Source organism: Jaculus jaculus, chromosome X, assembly GCF_020740685.1.
Source record: "Jaculus jaculus isolate mJacJac1 chromosome X, mJacJac1.mat.Y.cur, whole genome shotgun sequence".
Lineage (NCBI taxonomy): Eukaryota > Metazoa > Chordata > Mammalia > Rodentia > Dipodidae > Jaculus > Jaculus jaculus.
Window position 1 is genome coordinate 104,548,599 of NC_059125.1, and position 20,291 is coordinate 104,568,889.

The 20,291-nt window shown below is 38.9% G+C and overlaps 1 protein-coding gene across 3 annotated transcripts in view; it reads right to left on the reverse strand.

Moving 5' to 3' along the window:
* The window catches only part of Chrdl1 (chordin like 1), a 134,634-nt gene extending 122,930 nt beyond the window's left edge, over positions 1–11,704 (reverse strand). For all 3 annotated transcript variants that reach the window (XM_004659133.2, XM_045140719.1, XM_004659132.3), the window contains exons 1-2: positions 11,605–11,704; positions 7,849–7,994 (exon numbers count right to left, since the gene is read on the reverse strand). In XM_004659133.2, the coding sequence (XP_004659190.1) occupies positions 7,849–7,942 (94 nt within the window). In that variant the 5' untranslated portion in view covers positions 7,943–7,994; positions 11,605–11,704. The remainder of the gene's footprint in view (positions 1–7,848; positions 7,995–11,604) is intronic.
* Between the last annotated feature and the right edge of the window lie 8,587 nt (positions 11,705–20,291).

The following is a 20,291-nucleotide window of genomic DNA, read 5'->3' on the forward strand; positions in this document are numbered from 1 at the left end:
TGGCAATAAGTAACTTAAATCAGAAAAATATGTTAATATAAAAGCTACTTGGGGAGACTGGGAAAATGGCTCAGTGGATAAAGATGCTTGCTTGCAAAGCCTGCCAGCCCAGGGTTAAATTCCCTAGTACCCACGCAAAGCCAGATGCACAGTATGAAATTTACCTCTGGAGTTCATGTGTGGTGGCAGGTAGCCCTAGAACACCCATCCTTTCTCTTTCTTTCTCTCAAATAAGTAAATAAAATTTTAAACAATTACTTAGGGCATCTAACAGTTGATAATGTATACCACTAGAGACATTAAAATTCATTTATTTCACATTTCTACATCCTTCCAATTAACTAAGGGTACTCAAAGGTTAAGTACCTGAACCACATTTCATCATCATTTGCAGATAGATTTTTATTGAGTTACAATTTAATTTTTGTCCTATCCCTGACAGTAGTTCAGTAATGAAATGCCAAACAATTGTTTCCTCTCTGAAACCAAGGTTACAGATGTTCTCTTTGTGTCACCCAAGCATCTCACCATCAACACTATTCATCCGAGATGGAAAATGGAGATAGTCTATAGATGCAAATTGAACGTTTTCCACAAAATCCCAAATTTCTCGTTTTATTCTTTCAAGAGGAACAATTCAAATTTGTAGTAAAAAATGCTATAATTTACCAAACTGCATGTTAAATACATCAACTCTTTATTTCTTCATGTGGCACTTATTTTATTTCACTTTTAAAATCATTTTCTACTTAGATTTTCCCCTGGAACCTGTATCTAATCTCTTTGGAAGCATCAAAGCTCTAAATTTTAAATGACTGAAAGTACTTTATAATTACTTTTGACAAGATTAAAAGTTCAGGTGGTTTGTAATATATATATGCAAGGCCTTGGTCTCTGTTGTCTCACCTCCACATAACTTATTCTCCTATCATTTAGTTCTCCATCAAGCACGTAAGAATTCTTCCTAGTTTATAAGAATCATCACTTTACTGGACATGAATAACTCAATTAATGCCAGACAACAAGCAATAGAATATCCCAAAACAAGTTTTCTTGATTTTTTTTTGTTTTTTTTTCGAGGTAGGGTCTCACTCTGGTCCAGGCTGACCTGGAATTAACTCTGTCATCTCAGGGTGACCTTGAACTCATGGCAGTCCTCCTACCTCTGCCTCCCGAGTGCTGGGATTAAAGGCGTGCGCCACCACGCCCGGCTTAGTTTTCTTGATTTTAAGCATAGTGTTCCTTCCAGTAAACTATGAGTGCTTTTCAGTCAAAATGACAAGAAAAATCTATGAAACATGGCCATTAAAATGTATACTTTTAACCTTCTTACAACTTTCCAATGACTTAGTTTATTTAGGTTCCTGAATATTTTTAGTCTTACTCAGCACCTAGTTGCAGATTTTATCTCAGGAAGTCTTGTTACAAACGTATTTATCTATTCACTTGGATCATCACTTACACATTAAGTAGCTGTCAAATTAAAAGTCTGGACTTCTACTTTAAAAATGAACCCATTTCCTCAAAGAATTTCAAGAGACATACTAATGTAGGGAAGCAAACACTGGATTTGGAAATCTAGGTTTTAGTTCTGACTCTAGCTGAGACTTATGATCTTTCTTTAAACCAGGTCATTTGATCACATTTAGTTGAAATTTTTCATTCCAAAATCAAGGATATCATATAACTTTTCCTGTAAGGGAGTCACATAACTTATTAAAATCAGCCAATATACAAATGGTCATAGTAAGAATCATTACATGATTACTTCCCCCATTGTACAATAAGGAACCTGAAGTCAGAGAGGTAACATTCCCAAGGTACATAAGACAGTTTTGGAACTTGGGATTAAATCTAGGTTAATTTTAGAGCCTACATATTCCTCAAAATTAAAAATAATTAAGAATGTTCTTAGAAAAATATTAAGATATATAACTTTTAGGGAGTCTGATTAAGATGCTTCTCACTGTTTAGCCCAGCCTGGCCTTGAATTCTCAGTGCAGCTGCCTCAGAATCCCTAGTACGAGGGTCACAGCCATGTATAGCACGCCTGGCAAACCTAGTTAATTTTAAAGAATTCTTTTCTTTTCCTTCTACTTCAATGTATGATAATTATTAAATTTCAAATAGGACAACTCACTTTATTTTTTTCACTGTCCAATAATAATCTCAAATGTCAAGGAGAGCCAATAAAATTTATGTCTTTCTGTCCTGCTTTCACAACAGACTTGGTGGCTTTCTCTAAGGCCACATTTTTCATATCTCAAACTTTCTAATTATTTTCTGCCTTCACTTCAAAATTTTAGTGTGTTACCTTTTCTAAGAATTCCAGAATCCTACAGCTTTCCAAATATGAATACTTGGAGGAAGCTTTTACCCCTGAGGACAAAAATAAGTGAGAATCTAGTCTCTTGAAGGTTCAGTTAGTTAACTTTCCTTACAGAGCAGTAATGGATGCTGTGAGATACATTTTTCTAGAAACTTTGCCAGATTTGGTGTAGTCTGGTCCATTAGAAACATATAATAAAATCTTCTCAACAATTGAATTCTTCAATTTCACTTTGATCAATAGTTCATTACCTAAGTTAGATCTGCCACAAGGGGCAAATTCTTCAGCCCATTTGTCCCATATTTGCATGAATATTATGCTGTGAATGTTACGCTCCTTTGAACTTCAAAAGAACTTCCTGGCCTCATTGACTACATCTTTAACAACAGAGTATAATGGAGTTATAGAAAGATCTTTTCCTGGCTAAAAACCTCAAACCTTGCTGATGCCGGACAGTAACAAACTTTTGCATAAGAAACAAATGTCTCATTCATCCATTGTAGTATATTGTCAGTATTTCCTGGTGTCCTTACTCTGTCTTATTGCCCGTGAGAGAGCAACTATAACTATGGCTAATTAGCTAGCAGCAAGTGGTACCACAGGCCTGCACCATTACTTGTGAAAAGCTTGCTTTAAAAAGCATCTTTCAAGATCTCTTCAGATTTCCACATCAACTGAGAAAGTATCTTCCACCATAATAGTCTACCTACATACACTGAAAGCTAATGTCCCAAATAAGGTAGCTATAGAACGTTCTCCTTGACTTTGCAAGCTCCTTGAAAACTCAAAAACTGAGGTATCCGTGAGTAAAACAGAGACAGGCAGTAGAAAGAGGTAAGAAGTCATATTACATTTATACTTACTCATTTCCTAAAGTTATCTCAGTTTTTTTTTTAACTTTTAAAACCCTTTTTTTTTTTGGCCTATTTCCATATCATCCCTTCTCTAGGACTGAACAATAATATTGGAAATTAGATGTCTTTTTACCTTAAGGGATTTTTTCCCTGCTATAAAATTAATATTTGCCAATTGTGGAAAGTTTGAAATAGATAGATGGTGCAGAAAAGATTAAAAATAACATTCATGAACTTAAAGTACAGACATTTAAAACTCAATTCCCTATTGCATACCATATGTGAATAGAAATTTCAGATGGAATAAAGAACTGTTGATAAATTCAGTAAGAATTTAGGGTGAGAAAGGCCTTTCTAGAAATAAAAAATTCAGTAATCACAAAAAGTATGAAAATTTCGGGCTGGAGAGATGGCTTAGTGGTTAAGTGCTTGCCTGTGAAGCCTAAGGACCCCGGTTTGAGGCTCGGTTCCCCAGGTCCCACGTTAGCCAGATGCACAAGGGGGCGCACACGTCTGGAGTTCGTTTGCAGAGGCTGGAAGCCCTGGCGCGCCCATTCTCTCTCTCTCCCTCTACCTGTCTTTCTCTCTGTGTCTGTCACTCTCAAATAAATTTAAAAAAAAAGTATGAAAATTTAGAATAATCAAAAGTTAACAGGCCCAGGCATGGTGGCACACGCCTTTAATCTCAGCACTCAGGAGGCAGAGATAGGAGGATTGCCATGAGTTTGAGGCCACCCTGAGACTCCATAGTGAATTCCAGGTCAGCCTGGGCTGGAGTGAGACCCTACCTCAAAAAAACCAAAAAAAAAAAAAAAAAAAAAAGTTAACAAGTAAGCTTTTATAAATTTGACAAAGAAGACCTAAAAGTAAAATAGGTAACTCAGAAAAAGTCTAAGTAAGCTAAAATGTTGTAAAGATGTTGTGTTTCTTACACTTTTAATTTTATCTTTTTTTAACCTTTTTTTATTTAAAGGGGGGCAGAGAGAGAGAGAGAATGGGTGTGCCAGGACCTCCATCCACTGCAAACTAACTCCAGAAGTAGGTGCCACCTTGTGCGTCTGGCTAATGTGGGTCTTGGGAAATCGAACTTGGGTACTTAAATTTCACAGGCAAGCCACTTAACCGCTAAGCCATTTCTCCAGAAAAATGTTGTGTTGATAGGAAAATACAAAGGTAAAAATGCAATATAATTTCTGTAATTAAGCTGATCACCAAGCCAAAGGTTAGCAATAGTCTTGGTAAAGGATGAAGTACACACTCACACAGAGTTGGTAGGATCTGATTTAAGAACAGTTTAGCAGCAGGTACCAAAACTAAATCTGACCACATACTTTAACTAGCAGTACTTCGCAAACGCTTGAACTGTGTTTGTACACTATGCATTATAATGTCAAAAACTGGAGCCAGGGCTGGAGAGATGGCTTAGCGGTTAAGCGCTTGCCTGTGAAGCCTAAGGACCCCGGTTCGAGGCTCGGTTCCCCAGGTCCCACGTTAGCCAGATGCACAAGGGGGCGCACGCGTCTGGAGTTCGTTTGCAGAGGCTGGAAGCCCTGGCGCACCCATTCTCTCTCTCTCCCTCTATCTGTCTTTCTCTCTGTGTCTGTCACTCTCAAATAAATAAATTAATTAATTAATTTAAAAAAAAAACTGGAGCCACCTATACACCAACAATTAGAGACTAGTTATGGAAACCACCAGACATATATGCAATTGGGAACAATGCAAACATTGGAAAGATATGACAATACCATGAAATGGAAAGATATTTTGGACATATTGCTGTGTGAAACCAAGTTACAGGGAAATGAGTACACTTTTTGACTCAAAAATATTTTGTTTATTTATTTGAAAGAGAAAGAGGCACATAAAGAAAGACACAGAGATAATAGGTGTGCCAGGGCTTCTAGCCACTGCAAATAAACTCCAGATACATACTCCACCTAGTGCATCTATCTGGCTTTACATGGGTACTGGAGAATCAATCCTGGATAGTTGGGCTTTTCAGTCAAATGCCTTAATTGTGACCCATCTCTCCAGCCCCAGTTTCTGACTTTTTTTTTTTCTTCTTTTGGTTTTTCGAGGTAGGGTCTCACTGTAGCCCAGGCTGACCTGGAATTCACTATGAAGTCTCAGGGAAGCCTTGAACTCATGGCTATCCTCCTACCTCTGCCTCCCAAGTGCTGGAATTAAAGACGTGTGCCACCACACCCAGAAGTTTCTGAAATTTTAATAAAAAAATACAGACATGTATGTATGTTTTTATAGCATGGAGAAGTTAGGGATAACAGAGACCAAACTACTAATAAATAAATGTTTACCACTGGAAAGTAGAATGGGAGTTAAAAGACATTTGTTCTTTATGAAGTCTAGATAGTCTCATATTGTTTTGTATACGATGTGTTAATATTACCCTTAAAATATTCTATTAGATTATATTAACTTTACCAAATGATGGCTTCATATTGACATTTTTTATTAAAATCTATCATATACTTTGACAGTATTCATTTCCTGTTGCCCTCTCCAGTCCTCATTCCTTTTCTTGCTAGTCTCCTTCCTCTTCCCAGATAGTACACCTTCTACATTCTTATATACATTTATGCATGTACATATGCAAGTTTACCTCACTTATGTCCCAAATATGTAATATTTGTCTTTCTGAATTTTAATTTAAGAAATTTAAAAATAAATTTTAAATAGTATTTTCCAGGATGAACAATTTTTCAAGAAGCAGTGTTTAATGGTAGCATAATATAACACTTGGATCATTTATGTCACCATTCCCCTGTGGATTGGTTATTTTCACTGCTTCTAACTTCTCACTGTGTTGCAATATAATTCTCTGTGCATGCATACTTAATGTGTGGAGGCAACATATATACAACATACATTTTGAGATTTCTTCTTTAGAAGAGATGACTGCCTATCTTTGAGACTATTAATTTGGGTGTGGTGACATGGAATGAAGGCTGGGGAATGACCATGACCTTCGTTTCATCATCTGACAATAATCCTGAAATACTAGAATAGAACTGGTGCCTTAGGCCATCTGTCGCATAATTACTGAGGTACCGACCAAATATTAAAATGGCCTGCGACATAATAATATGCACAAAGAAAGATGAGAAAGTTCATAAATCATCTTTCTTTGCTTTGTCAACAATGCCCTGTTTCATGGAAAACATTAAAATTTTCATAAATATGGAAGACTTCTAGGAAGAGATGTTCTAAAGAGAGTAACAAGATTTCCCATGATGCTATCAGTAACAGGCGATAAGGGAAGTTTCTATCTAAGAGATGAGAAATTTTGAAGCCCTGCTGATTGTGAACTGAGTTGAGAATGAATAGACAATATTCTATCACATGCACTTAAACCAAGGAGTCCTGGAAGTAGAGGGTTCTGATATGGACTATAGTGAAAGGAATAATTTAAGGAATACAAAAGCAGAAGATAATTCAAGCTTCCATGTTTAGCTTATCCCCTGCCACACTTCATTTCTACTTCAGTCATACTAGACATCACTCATGATTAAACTCCTCATGAAAAGCACCATTGCTACCAGGAAGAAGCCAGGTTTTCCATGAAAATCATAGTGGGACAGAAATATACTTAATAGAATGGGATTGGCGCCACTCTCCTTGTCAGCAAACCTTATGCCTCATAGACTTAATTCATGCTGATAAAGGGGATACATATCTAAGTGATGGGCTTCAGATGTGACTACAGCTCCTACCAAGGATATTTTCTCATGAGCATGTTCAGTGGAGCAGAGAATGACCCTTTTGGACCAATTCTATTTTGTGCTTCTGTTTGGTGTAGCTATAAAGGGGAACTAGAACTGAGTTTTCCTATAAATTTACAGCAAACATCCTCCTCAGAAGTGGCTGCAAGTGGCCAAATGAAGGTGAGGACCACATTGTGCAAAGGCAGCAGAAAGCTGCCCAATAACAAGAACAGATTTGTCAGTGGTTACTCATAAATCCCCCCCCCCAACGTGGCAGCAAGGAGTGCTAATTATACCCCACGCCCCTCATCATCCTGCCACTCGCAGATTTCTCCAATGTTTTAGCCCATCATACGGATCGCTGACTTTCCAGAAATATTCCCTGGGCTTTGTAGGGATGTTCTTTCAATAAGTGGCATTGAATTTGCTAACAGTCCTTGGATTCTAAATTTCGTCTAAGACTTTTTCATCAGAATCCAGTTTCTTCCTTCAGTGATTTTGGCATTAAGGGATAAGCTGAGCCTTCCTTCTTTTTTCTTTTCTTTTTCTTTTCTATGTTATTCTTTTTCATAAACTGAAAACTTTGCTGAAGAGTCCGAAATATGGGAAAAAATCCAGCTCATCTGTCAGATATTTCTAGAGTTACGTAAAATGGAATGAGATTTGTACAGTTTAGAATAGGAAAGGGAACATGGGCTAATGTGTCATGTGTTCTATGAGATGAAAACTATATGATAATCAGAAAAACAGCCTCATATTTTGTTGGCCCAATTCAAAGCTCTCATTCTTTTATCAGTGCATGCATAAACCAGTAATATTCACTTTCTTCTCATCGAATAATGCCATAGCCACATTTGGGCTAAATCATAGCCCCTACAGATTATAACCACATTTTCAAAGAAATCATAACTATGTTATTTTTTAAACTGAAGGCACTTACGTTTTACTTGCTCTGTTTCACTTCCTTCTAGGAAAAGAAAGAACAACAATGGAAATATATATTTCATGTCTCCCATTTTCCACTTTTTTCTCATCTCAGCCACTGCAAACTGCAGCTCAGAACCTTTAAGTCGTGGTATGCTCAGGCTGTGGGGGAAAAGCAGAAAAAATAATTTAAATAGATCCCCCAGAACTGATGGACATCACCAATACTTGGGCTTCTAATTTGCTAGAAAACATACTGGAAAATTACCTAAGTACAAGCATTGTTTGCCTGCTTAAGAAAAGGACTTGTCTCTCCTGTCTTGTAAAGATTGTGGGAGGAAATTCACATGAGTGAATACACATTCCTAGCCAACGCTGAAGCTAAATCCTTACAAGCAAGTCATAGGAAAATAAAAATACATTTTGAAATACTTTCTAAGGGAATTAAAATTGATTTCTCAGGAGATTTTTTTTTTTTGAGGGGGAATTGGAGTTTACAAAAGGACTTTTGGCAAACGAGATAAAAGTAATAAGCATGGGACTCCAGCAATTTCTGAAATGAAAGTTAACTAATCTTAGCTTCAGACTCCTGTTACCACTAATCCTTCAGGGATCAAGTACTAATTGATCAATGTTTCTCCTGTGTCCTCTATGAGATCTATAAGGACCCTCACTTTGGCTACTTATGTTGCAAATGTAGATGTAATTACAAAATGAATGCAATTCAACACCTGAATAGTATAATTGCTTAGAATGATTCAGACATATTCCTTCCCAGGAAGTTCATTGTAAAAGGAAGCTTAAATGAACAATTTTAAGGGAAATTAGGCAAATTTAAGTTGCACCATTATAAAAAAGACTACTGCAACTCTTTATAATGGTTTTTTCAGCCTACAGGATGGAATCTCAAGCCCTTTGAGCTTTGGACCACAGAAACTTTGCTATGCTTATATCCAGTCTCAAGTAGTTTTCCTAATTTTTAGGGTTTACAACATTCTTCCAGTAGGAGATTGGAGACAGTTTAAATATTCTACAAAATGTTGCATTTAGACAGAGGTTATCGCTGGATAGGACCCGAACTCGATGATATTTTTAGAGAAACCAACATAAACATTGAATATAAAGAGCTTGAAGGAAAGGACTGAAAATTCTCATTTTGGAGAGCTAAATCTCTTTGGGCTCTGAAGTGAATATCACAGCCTTTTTTTTTTTTTAATGCTATGAAGTTGTCATGATCATTCTGGTGGCTCATGTCTGTAATTCTAGCCCTTGGGAGGCAGAGGTTGAAGGATCACCTTAACTTCAAGGCCAGTGTGGTCTACACAGTGAATTCCTGATCAGCCAGAACTACATAGTGAGACCCTGTCAAAACCAAGAAAAGAAAAAAAAAAAACCACCAAAATCTATTGTTTCAGATTATGAATCCATGAACACCTGAGAACAAAAACTCTATTCTCTAAATAACTTATGGTATCAGACAGATTTTCAGCACCCATATGCTTTCTTACCTCCTCCCTGCTTTTTATAAGACATGTTCTTAGGAGTACAAAAACCTAATGGCTTGGTCTCCTGCATGAATTTGTGTTCTACTTTCAATCACTCAGAAAATCTCTGTGCTCTGAGAACTACCACGTTTCTTTGAAGCAAGTCATTTTTATTGACAGTTTATCTCTTCATGGGCCTACTTTAATAAGTTTATCCCCCCTTCTCCCAAAGCTTTCAAAAGGAAGAGATTTTTAGCTGCTGAGATCCAATTCATCATAATCATATATGGATCTCAGGGGTTGCTTTTGAAACCACAGCTTTTGAGTCTCCCCATGCAAGAACCAACAGGGTTGTTTTTCTTGTACAATGGTTGGGTGACTCGGTACAGTAGCATAGCTTCATAACTCGCACTGGCAAGAAAATGGCCCTTAGAAATTTTTGCTTTTCTTGGGTCCCAACTAATGTTATGAGCAAATAGAAAAGTTGGTGACTGGAGAGCAATTAATCTCTTTTGGCATTCCTGTCATCTGTGTGGCCTCCCAGGCGGTGATGGAGAACATCAGAAAATGACTCGTTTTATAAATACTCACTTTTGATTTACAAGATCCTGAAGTCCTGCCTTTGTATGCAGAAATATGAACCAAGAGTTCTCTCCCCAGGTCTCCACACCATTCAATTTCTCTTTATTCCTTTACCTTTTTAAAATGGGTTGGGGGACAAGGGTGGTACAATACATTTGCTGGGACTTCAGCAATAAGCAACAAGTATTGCTCAGCAAACATCTCACTCTTATTTCTGCAAAGAGCCAAACTGTCCCTAATTTTTCAAATTATACTTTGACCCAGTTAACTGGAGTTATTTCTGCATTAACTCTCTGTCTGCTTCACACACGCTGCTGGGACATTGAATTTACAATGGCTCATTTACAGGTTACTTAGAAATGTAGCCTCTAATATGCTTCTTTTGGGGAGGTGGGGGTGATCCAGGGTCCAAGACGAAAGGAACAAAGAAAAACCCTGCATCTAACCATACAGATGAGAATAGGTAAGAGAGTATGTGGGCTTTACAAGATAACAAGACATTGTCAGATACTGAAAGGTATGCATAGATCCAGGTGTCTCTGGAAAGCCAGCATTCACATTGTGTCTTTGCATCAAGTAGAGACCAGCTGTTCCTTACTCAGCTGGAAATGCAAGGCTGTCTGGGCCTGCACCTAGAATAGGTCTCCTGGGTAGAACAGAGCAGGAGATAACCCCAAAGGAAAGATGAGAGGCTGGCATGTGTTGTCAGTCATCCCTTCACACCAGATAGTGTCTCAGTCCTTCCAAGAGAAAGACACCAGTAACCCAGTAATCTCAGTCACTATCATCCATGATATAGTCCCATGAGTAGCAATTTTCTTTCTGACAAACAAGAAGAAAGACACTGACATCTCAAGCTCTTGTCCATCAACTGAAATCCTCTCCCCACATTACCACCCCCACCAAAAGAAAGCACAATTAACTCCTGATGGGTTGCCACTGCAAGATATGAGTTTTAGACCAGGGTATCTCTGTTGTTAGAGGCAATGCCTTTCATTGCTGCTTATGATTGACAATGCATGACTTGAATTTGGCTTGCAAAATACCTTCTGATCTATCATTGCATTTTAATCCTCACTACACCTTCAAACATGAGCGGGGTGGAGGGGTAGAGAATGTAAACAGAGCTGAGTTAGTGGCTGGGGTGGAAGGACTGCAAGGCAGATTTTCCAGGCCCTGGGTTCTGGTAATCCCAAATAGCTTCCTGAGCCTAGTTTCTCAAACTCTGACCCAAGTAGTCTGGACCAGAAAAGGTGGCAAATGTCCCGAGGAGAGTGAAGCCTTTCCTCCATCCACCCTGCCTCCCTGCTTCCTTAACACTAGCACTAATCAATCACTGGTCCAGGGTATTTTGGGAAATGAGGAAACAGGCTCTCCTACACGTACAGTAATTAGAGAGGGAGCTCAAAGCCTAAGGGTAGTTCAGCAGGGAGTGCTTGAGCAGCCTCTGGAAGCCTGGAAATTTCAGGGCAAGTAGAAATGCAGGCCCAGCGGGGAGTGGTGGGTTATGAGTTCAAATCAAGAGCTGCAGTCCAGTACCTAGAGCTTCACTTCCATCCCCTGAAAAGGGATCTTAGAACGGATTAAGAGTTCAAGGAGCCCTGAGGGAACTTCCATGGGGAGACTCCAGCCAACAGCATGCACCCCACCTGCACAAAAGCTGGAAATAGAGGTGGGGGGCGGGGAGGTGGGCATGGCTCACTTACCTGGGCACTGGTCTCCTCCGTCTGCCACGCTTGTACCCGTTCAGAGCTCTCCGAGGCGCTCCTCTGAAGTCTGGGACTCGCAGGTTGTGGCTAGAGCTAGAGTGCGCGCAAGGGGGGAGGGGGGAGGGGGGAGGGGGGACCCAAAAGTGGGTGGGAGGAAAAACATCACCGCCCTCGCACCACGAGGGAGCCGCGGTTTGCTCGCTCTCTAGGCTCCAAGGGGCTGAGCCAAGGCGCTGTGCGGCGCAGCGCGGCGGCCCCGGCCCCGGGGCCACCTGCCCGCCCGCCCACCACCGGCCGAATCCCCACTTAGCCCCAAAGGCGGGCTGATCGGCACTGGCGGGAAGTCCGCAAGCACGCAGTCCCAGTAAGCACGCACCCCTTCTTGGTCCCAGACCCTACAGCTTTATTTCTACTCCCCAGACCCGAAAGTTAAAGAACCGGGAGAAAGTGTGAGGCTTAGCCTGCGACTTTCCCACCACGCAGCGCCCCCACCACACACCCTCCCCTCCTTTGGCTAGGCGAGCATTGGGGTCTTAAAGGGACCGCACATCTTCGGCGGCCCCTCCTCCCCCACTGCTATGGATGTCCCTAGGAGCTCCCCACCCACTACATAATAGCTCCCAGAAGACCCTACACGCCCTGGCCACCACTTCCTGGAAGCAACATCCCCTCTCTCCTGAAGGACAATGACCTTTCCTCGTACACCTGGTCTGTTCCTGAGCCTGTGTCTGTCATGCAAGTTAAGCTGGGCCCCGCAAATAAAGCTCTAGTACTTAGTTCATCATTGTGGAGCTTTCGCTCGTTCCTCACTGTAGCAGGTGACAAAAGCTGGGTGTTCTTAAAAGTAGGATGAAGACTGGAATAGGAGATGAAGAGGACAGGGACATACAGAGCTACTTTCAGCCACAAAGAGATCTCCCAATCCCTATGGAAAGGGCCTCTACTGGCTGTTAAGTGTATTGATGAAAAGTTGAGTAGTCCACCACTACGACTATAGTTTTAGTATTCTTTATGATTCTATACTGGACTGAGGGTCCAATGAAAATCACAATAGCACCATTTTCGATTTCGATTTGGTGAGCTTATTAGAGACTACTACAAGAGGACACTTATTTAATAAACTACAGAGATTCATTAGACCCCTCGAATGTTTATAAAAGCAGTTTCTTGGCAGGCAGAACCCATTTATATTTTTTTATTTTTATATTTTGAATTGGCATAGTATATGTGTGTGTGTGTGTGTGTGTGTATTTCATTATGGAATTTTCAAACATAAATTTTTATCTTCCTCACTCTTCTCCTCCCTCCCTTTGTACTCCCTTGTATACTTCCATCCCAGTAGCCTCCTTTCCCCTTTCATGTCACAAGTGTTCTATTGCCTGGCCCTTTCCTCAAAACCTCTTTTGTTTGTGTTCCCCTTTTCTCATTTCATAGCCTGTACTCATTTATAGTTTAAGCCTCTGGATTTGAAGGAGAACTACAGGGCATTTGCTACATGGGCTGGATAATATTGATATTCTTAACATCTGGATAACACTGTATGGGTTACAGAGTACTTTCATGGGTAGCGTATCAATATTGCATTTTAATTCCCACATCTTCTCAACAAACTGAACAATCAGTGGCCTCACAAAATATTAGGTGCCAAGGACCTTCTGAGACATTCAGTTCAACCTCTTAATTCACAGAAAACTTAAAACTAGTGGTGGATGATGCATCCAAGGTCACACAGCTAGTAAATGACAGATTTAAGATTCTAATTCAGATTTCATCATTTTTTTCTTGTTTGTGTGTGTGTGTGTGTATGTACATGTACACAGGTGTTTGAACATGTGGAGGCCAGAGAACAACCTTGAATATCATTCATCTGAGACATCACTCACCTTTTTTATGAGATAGAGTCTCTCAGTAGCCTTGAGCTCACTAGGTTGACTAGTCTGGCTGGCCAGCAAGCCTCCGGGATCCTCCTGTCTTTATAGGAGTGTGCTACCAAACCTAACCTTTTTTTCACATGGGTACTACAGACTAAAATCTGGTTCTCGTGCTTAGGAGGCAAGTACTTTACCAACTGAGCCATCTCTTCAGTCCAGATTTTCTGCCTTTTAAACAACTACTCTCAGATATTTTTCTACAGTCAATAAATGATGTAATAACTGATGGCCAGGTCAATTGTTACTTGCTCAAATAAATAAATTAATTAATTAAAACATGAATGAAGAGCACAGAACAAGGAAAACTAAGATAAAAATAGATGTCCTGGGCTGGAGAGATGGCTGAGTGGTTAAGGCACTTGCCTGCAAAACCTAATGACATGGGTTCCATGCCCTAGTACCCACGAAAGCCAGTTGTACAAAGTGGCACATGCATCTGGAATTTGTTTGCAGTGTCTAGAGGCCCTGACATGCCCATTTTTTCTCTTTCTTTCTTCTTGTAAATAAAATAAATTTTGTTTAAAAAATGAAAAATAGTCATCCTTAGAAGTTTCTCCCATTTTCTGTCTTCAGAAGTGTTAACATCATGCAATTATTCCTTCCATTGCTAGAGGGGTTAATTTCACTGCTAAAAAGGAGACACTCTTTCTGACATGTTGTCTTCAAAGACCCAAAATTTCTAGCCCCATCCTGCTCCCTCCTTAGACATACATTGCCAGGTACATTCAATTTGTGCTGTAGTGTATTTGTTTGAACGTGGTGATTTGTCGCCTTATAACTGTTCTTGTGCCATTTAATTTGCTGATCCTTTGTGCCATTAAACTGTGAGTTCTTCAAGGGCAAGTGCTGGTTGTTCAATTTTCTTTGTGTGTGTGTGTGTGTGTGTGTGTGTGTGTGTGCGTGTGTGTATGTGTGTGTGTGTTTGTGTGTGTGTGTGTTCCCCAATTCTTGTCATTACTTCACGAATGTTTACAGGGTGATCAGGAAAATGGGTTTCAAGAAACAGGCCCACACATAGATGGTAGCATTTAAAATCAATAAGTCATTGGGATTTAAAAGCTTTTCTATTTGGCTAAGGCCAATGGTTGATGTGGTGTCTCAATTACTGCATAATAAAACAGCCCACAACTTGGTGGCTAAAATTGAGTTATCATTCTCAAGCAGTCCTATTGAGTTAGCTCTATTGAACTCATTTAAGGCCCTTTATATGTTTGCATATATTAGGCTGTTATAATTCTGAGTTATTCTCCATTAATATAAATGTTGTAGCCTTTGTTTTAGCTCCAGTCATGATTTCTCAATTGAAATTTCATCTTGATCAAGTCAGAACCGAGACTTTTAACCAGTTCTTATACAAACTAAGCTGATGATCTCTGCATCTTATTTTCTGTTCAGTAAATGGAGATGAGAATGTAAATAATATCATACATGAGTGTGGACTTTCTCTTGATACAAATATTGATTCATATGCAACTGTATGAAATAATTCAGAGAGATTATGAATGCTATTCAGTCATTTTCTTCATAGTAAATATCATGCATAACTATAGTATAATATAATAACCAGACAATTGATATTGATATACCTTCACCTTACTCTGACTAGGTTAATATGCCTTCATTTGAAATTTTATTACTTGTATAGATTAATATCAGCACTACCACAGTTAAATGACAAAACAGCCAATACCAAGTGACCCTGTGCCACTCTGTTGTGGGCACATTCATTCTTCCTTTCTTTCACTTACCCTTTGGCAAAAACTAAAATGTTATCCATCTCAATTAATTTTTAATTAAAAACTTTAATATGTGAACATATTTTAAATTGGTCATATTATAGCTTCTTTCCCCATTTCCATTCCACTGAAGGCTCTCCTCAGTAGAGTTGTCAGTAATGACTATGGGGTCATAAATACCTCAGTCTGTCTCTGGGGAGTAAATAATACTTCAGAGTACCTTCCCACCCTGTGGCTCTTACATGCTTCCCACCTCCTATTCTGCAGTGGTCCTGAGCCTTGGAGGGCATGTTATAAGTCTCCATGAGTGTTGAGCTCTCACCAGCCTCTGATTTTCTGCTTTGATGACTTTTTAGCCTCCTCAGTGTTTACTGACAATGTTCTAAAGTAGGATCTCAAGCTAGCTGTAAGATCAGCACTCAAATTTATTTCACCACTCCCTCGGAAATGTATTCTGGACCATGGCAAAAGTTATAGAGATGACTCATCTTGTATTAGACATACTGATGCCATACTTATGGGCCATGGGTCTCCTGAGTATTCACTGATATCTGTAAAAAGCATGTTTTGTAGCCAAGAATGAGAATAGCACAGATCAAAGAGAATAAACACAGATATTTAGAAGGCTTTTTGATAGCCATAACTTCTTCTTTTAACCAACAAGCAATGGAAGCTTCCCTCTAGGGTCCATGGCCTTCCAAGCTATAGGTTTCTGACTTGGTTCTCAATATCAGGTGTGAATTCTTCCCACTGAGTGGGCCTCATATCCAATAAGAAAGTAGTTTATTACCTACATAGCCTCTATATCACTACTGCATCATGCCCTGCCTGGCTGGTTAATTGTGTAGCTCACTGGGTCCACTACTTGTTCATGCTGTAAGTGACCTTTATTCTCCAGAAGCTTGAATATTGTTTTCAAGCACTTTGAAGGCTGGCCAGAAAGAAGTGGAATTCCTGGCTGGAGAGATGGCTTAGCAGTTAAGCGCTTGCCTGTGAAGCCTAGGGACCCCGGTTCAAGGCTCGATTCCCCAGGACCCACGTTAGCCAGATGCACAAGGGGGGCACATACATCTGGAGTTCGTTTACAGTGGCTGGAGGCCCTGGCATGCCCCATTCATTCTCTGTCTCTCTCTCTCTCTCTCTCTCTCTCTCTCTCTCTCACTCTCAAATAAATAAATAAAAATTTAAAAAATATGTAAAAAAATAAAGAAGTGGAATTCCATCTCAGTTCCAGCATGATCTGTCAATATCCTACCACCACAGCCTGTGGGGGTTCAGCAACACTGTATTATCATTTAGTTCTGGTGGGTAACAAAGTGCTTTGGTAATGGCCTGCATAGTTTCGTTGTCCTCATTGGCATGCCTGACCAACAGCTCACTGTGGGGTGGGGTGGGTAACTCAAATCTGATATGGGGATTTACACCAACCCTTTATAGATTTAGGGTAGTAGCTTTCCCCACCCTTTCAGGGTGCTTCTACCCACCATTCATATTTCTCTCTCTCTTTCATATCTTTTAAATTAGCTAACCAAGATGAAGGTTTCTATGATGCTGATTAATGCCATCACTATTTTTGTGTATCTCCCCCTTCCTCACTTACTCCAGGCCCTCACCAGATCCTTTCATTCCCTGTATTATATTCCTCCACTTGCCAGTCTAGTATCTCCTACTTTGGTTCCTCCCTATGTCTCTTCTTTCCAAGACTTGTGCTAGTATCTTTTCCATTGCTAATGAGGTTTATTGGAACTTTTATAAATAAATCCATCTATTCTGTTAAGATTGCATAAGAGAGAGAAGATGTGGCATTTATCTTCCTGAACCTGTATAACTTCACTAAATAAGACATTTTAAAGGTCTATCCATTCTTCTGCAAGAACACAAACATTATGGTTACCTTGTCGTTGCTGGGAAAAACACCCAACCAGAAGTCGCTGATTTGAAAGGAGGGCTTATTTCAGGCATAGAGATTCCAGAGGAAGATTCTCTATGAAAATTGGCTCACTTCATTACACATCCACTGGAGAGAGGAGAATTCCAACTTACTCAGAACAAATCTTAGGGCTTTACTCAAGTTCTTGGACCCTAGTGACACACTTCCTCCAGCAGGGCTCTGCATGTTGAAAAGTCTTAAGTAGGAAGTTTAATCTTAATTAAAAATACCTGAGGATATTTGAGATATTTACAATCAAACTACCACAACATACTCAGTTTAAAACTATGCAAGCAAGTGTGTTATTGAGTGATTAATATTGAATAATAATAGCAATTATATTCTTGTTGCTGGGATAAAATAGTGACCTGAAGCAGCTTGTGGAAGTAAAGGATTTCATACTCATAGCATTTCTTTATAATTACTTAATCTATTTATCCACAAGCAGATAGAAAAAAAGACAGAGATAGATAGAAATACATGCATACATACATATATATATCTATATATGTGTATATCTATCTATCTATATATATAGATCTATCTATCTATATATATATATCATATATCTATATATATCTATATATATCTATATATATCTATCTATATATATATATATATATATATATATAGAGAGAGAGAGAGAGAGAGAGAGAGAGAAGAAGAGAATGGGCATGCCAAGGCCTCTAGCTACTGCAAACAAACTCCAAATGCATGTACCACTGTGCATCTGACTTTACATGGGTACTGGGGAATTGAACCAGGTCCATAGGCATTGCTTGCAAATGCCTTAAACACTGAGTCATCTCTCCAGCCCTCATACTCAGTTTTTTAAGCGGAAGTTTCATCATGGTTGAGAAAGCATGGCAAAGAAAGCAGCTAGGGTGTCACATCTCCACATGAAGCAGGAAGGAATTAATCTGAGTGGACAAGCTCTCAACACCTAGTAAGTCTGGACAATTCAAGCCTAAGGTCCACACCTAGCAACACACCTCCCCCAGCAAGGCCCTACATCTCAAAAGCTCCACCAGCTGGGAACTGAAAAGAAGAAATAATCATAAACCTTGAGGCTATGGGGGACATTGTTACATTCAAAGTGCTGCAACAGTATTCCGAACACAAATTTTAGCTTTAAAAATGCTTCTCATTCCAAGGGAACTTGAGAAAGTCAGGTCATTGAATTAGCTTTCTATGAATAACTAGACACAAAAATTGATGAACTTGCTATGGTATAGGCTTATGCATTTATACAAATAGTCAAACTAGCCTAGAGTATGTATTAATCAGATACCTGATCTAATATGTACAAGTTGACAATTCATTCCACAGACCTTTTAGTATCCAGTAAGCTATACCTTAATAAGCCCCTTTGTTACATTCATTTTTGTTCATTACTGAAAATTTGTCTGTTGTGCTTTCTTTCTGCCAGACATTTTTAGAAAGTACTAGAAAAGAGATTTGTTGTTAGTGTGATTTATCTAAGATTCCAGCTTTCCAACTTTGGGGCTTATGTGCAATGTTTTTTGTCTGCCCTTTTTGGGGTTGACCATGGACATCATATTTTCTTTGGCCAGTGAAAATGATATCATACTTCTGAGTGTAACCTTTAAGGATACAAGATTTTCCCAGCTCTCTATTCTCTACCACAAAAAAATAGTTTGTTCAAGTAATGAAATGAAGCTTGTTTTGGGCTGGAGAGATTGTTTAGTGGTTAAGGTGCTTTGTCTGTGAAGACTAAGGACCCAGGTTTCATTTCCCAGTACCCACATAAGCCAAATACACAAGGTAGAACATGTATCTAGAGTTAAGGTTAGGGTTAGGGTTTGCAGTGGTTGGGTGACCTGGAGTGCCCATCATCTCTCTCCCTCCCTCTCTCTCTCTCTATCTCTCTGTCTCTCTCTCTCTCTCTCTCTTCCTCTTCCTCTCTTCAATAAATAAATAAATTATTTTCTTAAGCTGGGCATGTTCTCCTCTCTTCAATAAATAAATAAATTATTTTCTTAAGCTGGGCATGTTGGTGTACACCTTTAATCCCAGTACTCAGGAGGCAGAGGTAGGATTGCTGAGAGTTCAGGGCCACCCTGAGATTACATAGTGAATTCAGGTCAGCCTGGGCTAGAGTGAGACAGTAACTTGAAAAACAACAACAACAAAAATTTTGAAAACCAACCTTGGATTTCTGAGTGACTGGGATAAGGAGCGCTCTAAGATATATTTTAGAATATGACCTTTCTGTGCTAAGCTTCTGAGATTTGGAAGCTGCTTATTTTGAATCAAAGCCTAGTCAATATTGACTGTTATCACCAGTTGAAACAATTCTATTTCCTAGAATTTTATGAAAACCAGATAAGTAAATGCAGAAAGTAGCTTATAGAATCTTGGAAACAAAATTAATAGCATCAAGTATTTATTTTGTTTATTTTTGGGGGGTGTTATATATTAAACCCAAGGCTTGGTGCATGTTAAATATAGTCTACTAGTGAGCTGTAGTCCCAGGCCTATAATCAGACTTTTTTGTGTGTAATATATTGTCTTTTTAGTTAAGTTGTCATTTTTTCCATTCATGCCTTTCAGTTATTTCTAGCCAAGGAAAATAACCCAGGATATTTTTAATGTGTTCTTTGTGTTATATCTGAATAGTATTTTTATAAAAATAATTTTAACTATTTTTTCAAAGAATGACATCTCCAAATTTAATAAATATTAAATAAATTAAATAAAGGTCATTACAAAAGCAAAGGTTTGCTTACAGAAAATTTGGGATGAATATATCTTTTTTCAACCAAGGTACACATATCATATACCACCAGACTTTAACAGATATCTAAAAGATGAACTGTGGTTATTTTCATGATCCAAATTTGTATTATGCCTTGAAATTACCATGAGTGTATCACATGGGTAGAACCTAAAATATACCAGGTCTGACTGACCATTTGTTTCATGAAATTTAAGTATATTTCTAGCAGTTTTACAAATTTGTTATCCAAGGATGCTATAAAAGCAAAGCAGATGGGATATGCTCAAGTTCTAAGCTATGCATATAAAAATGCAATGTAATAAAATATAAATTGACTATCTATAAGC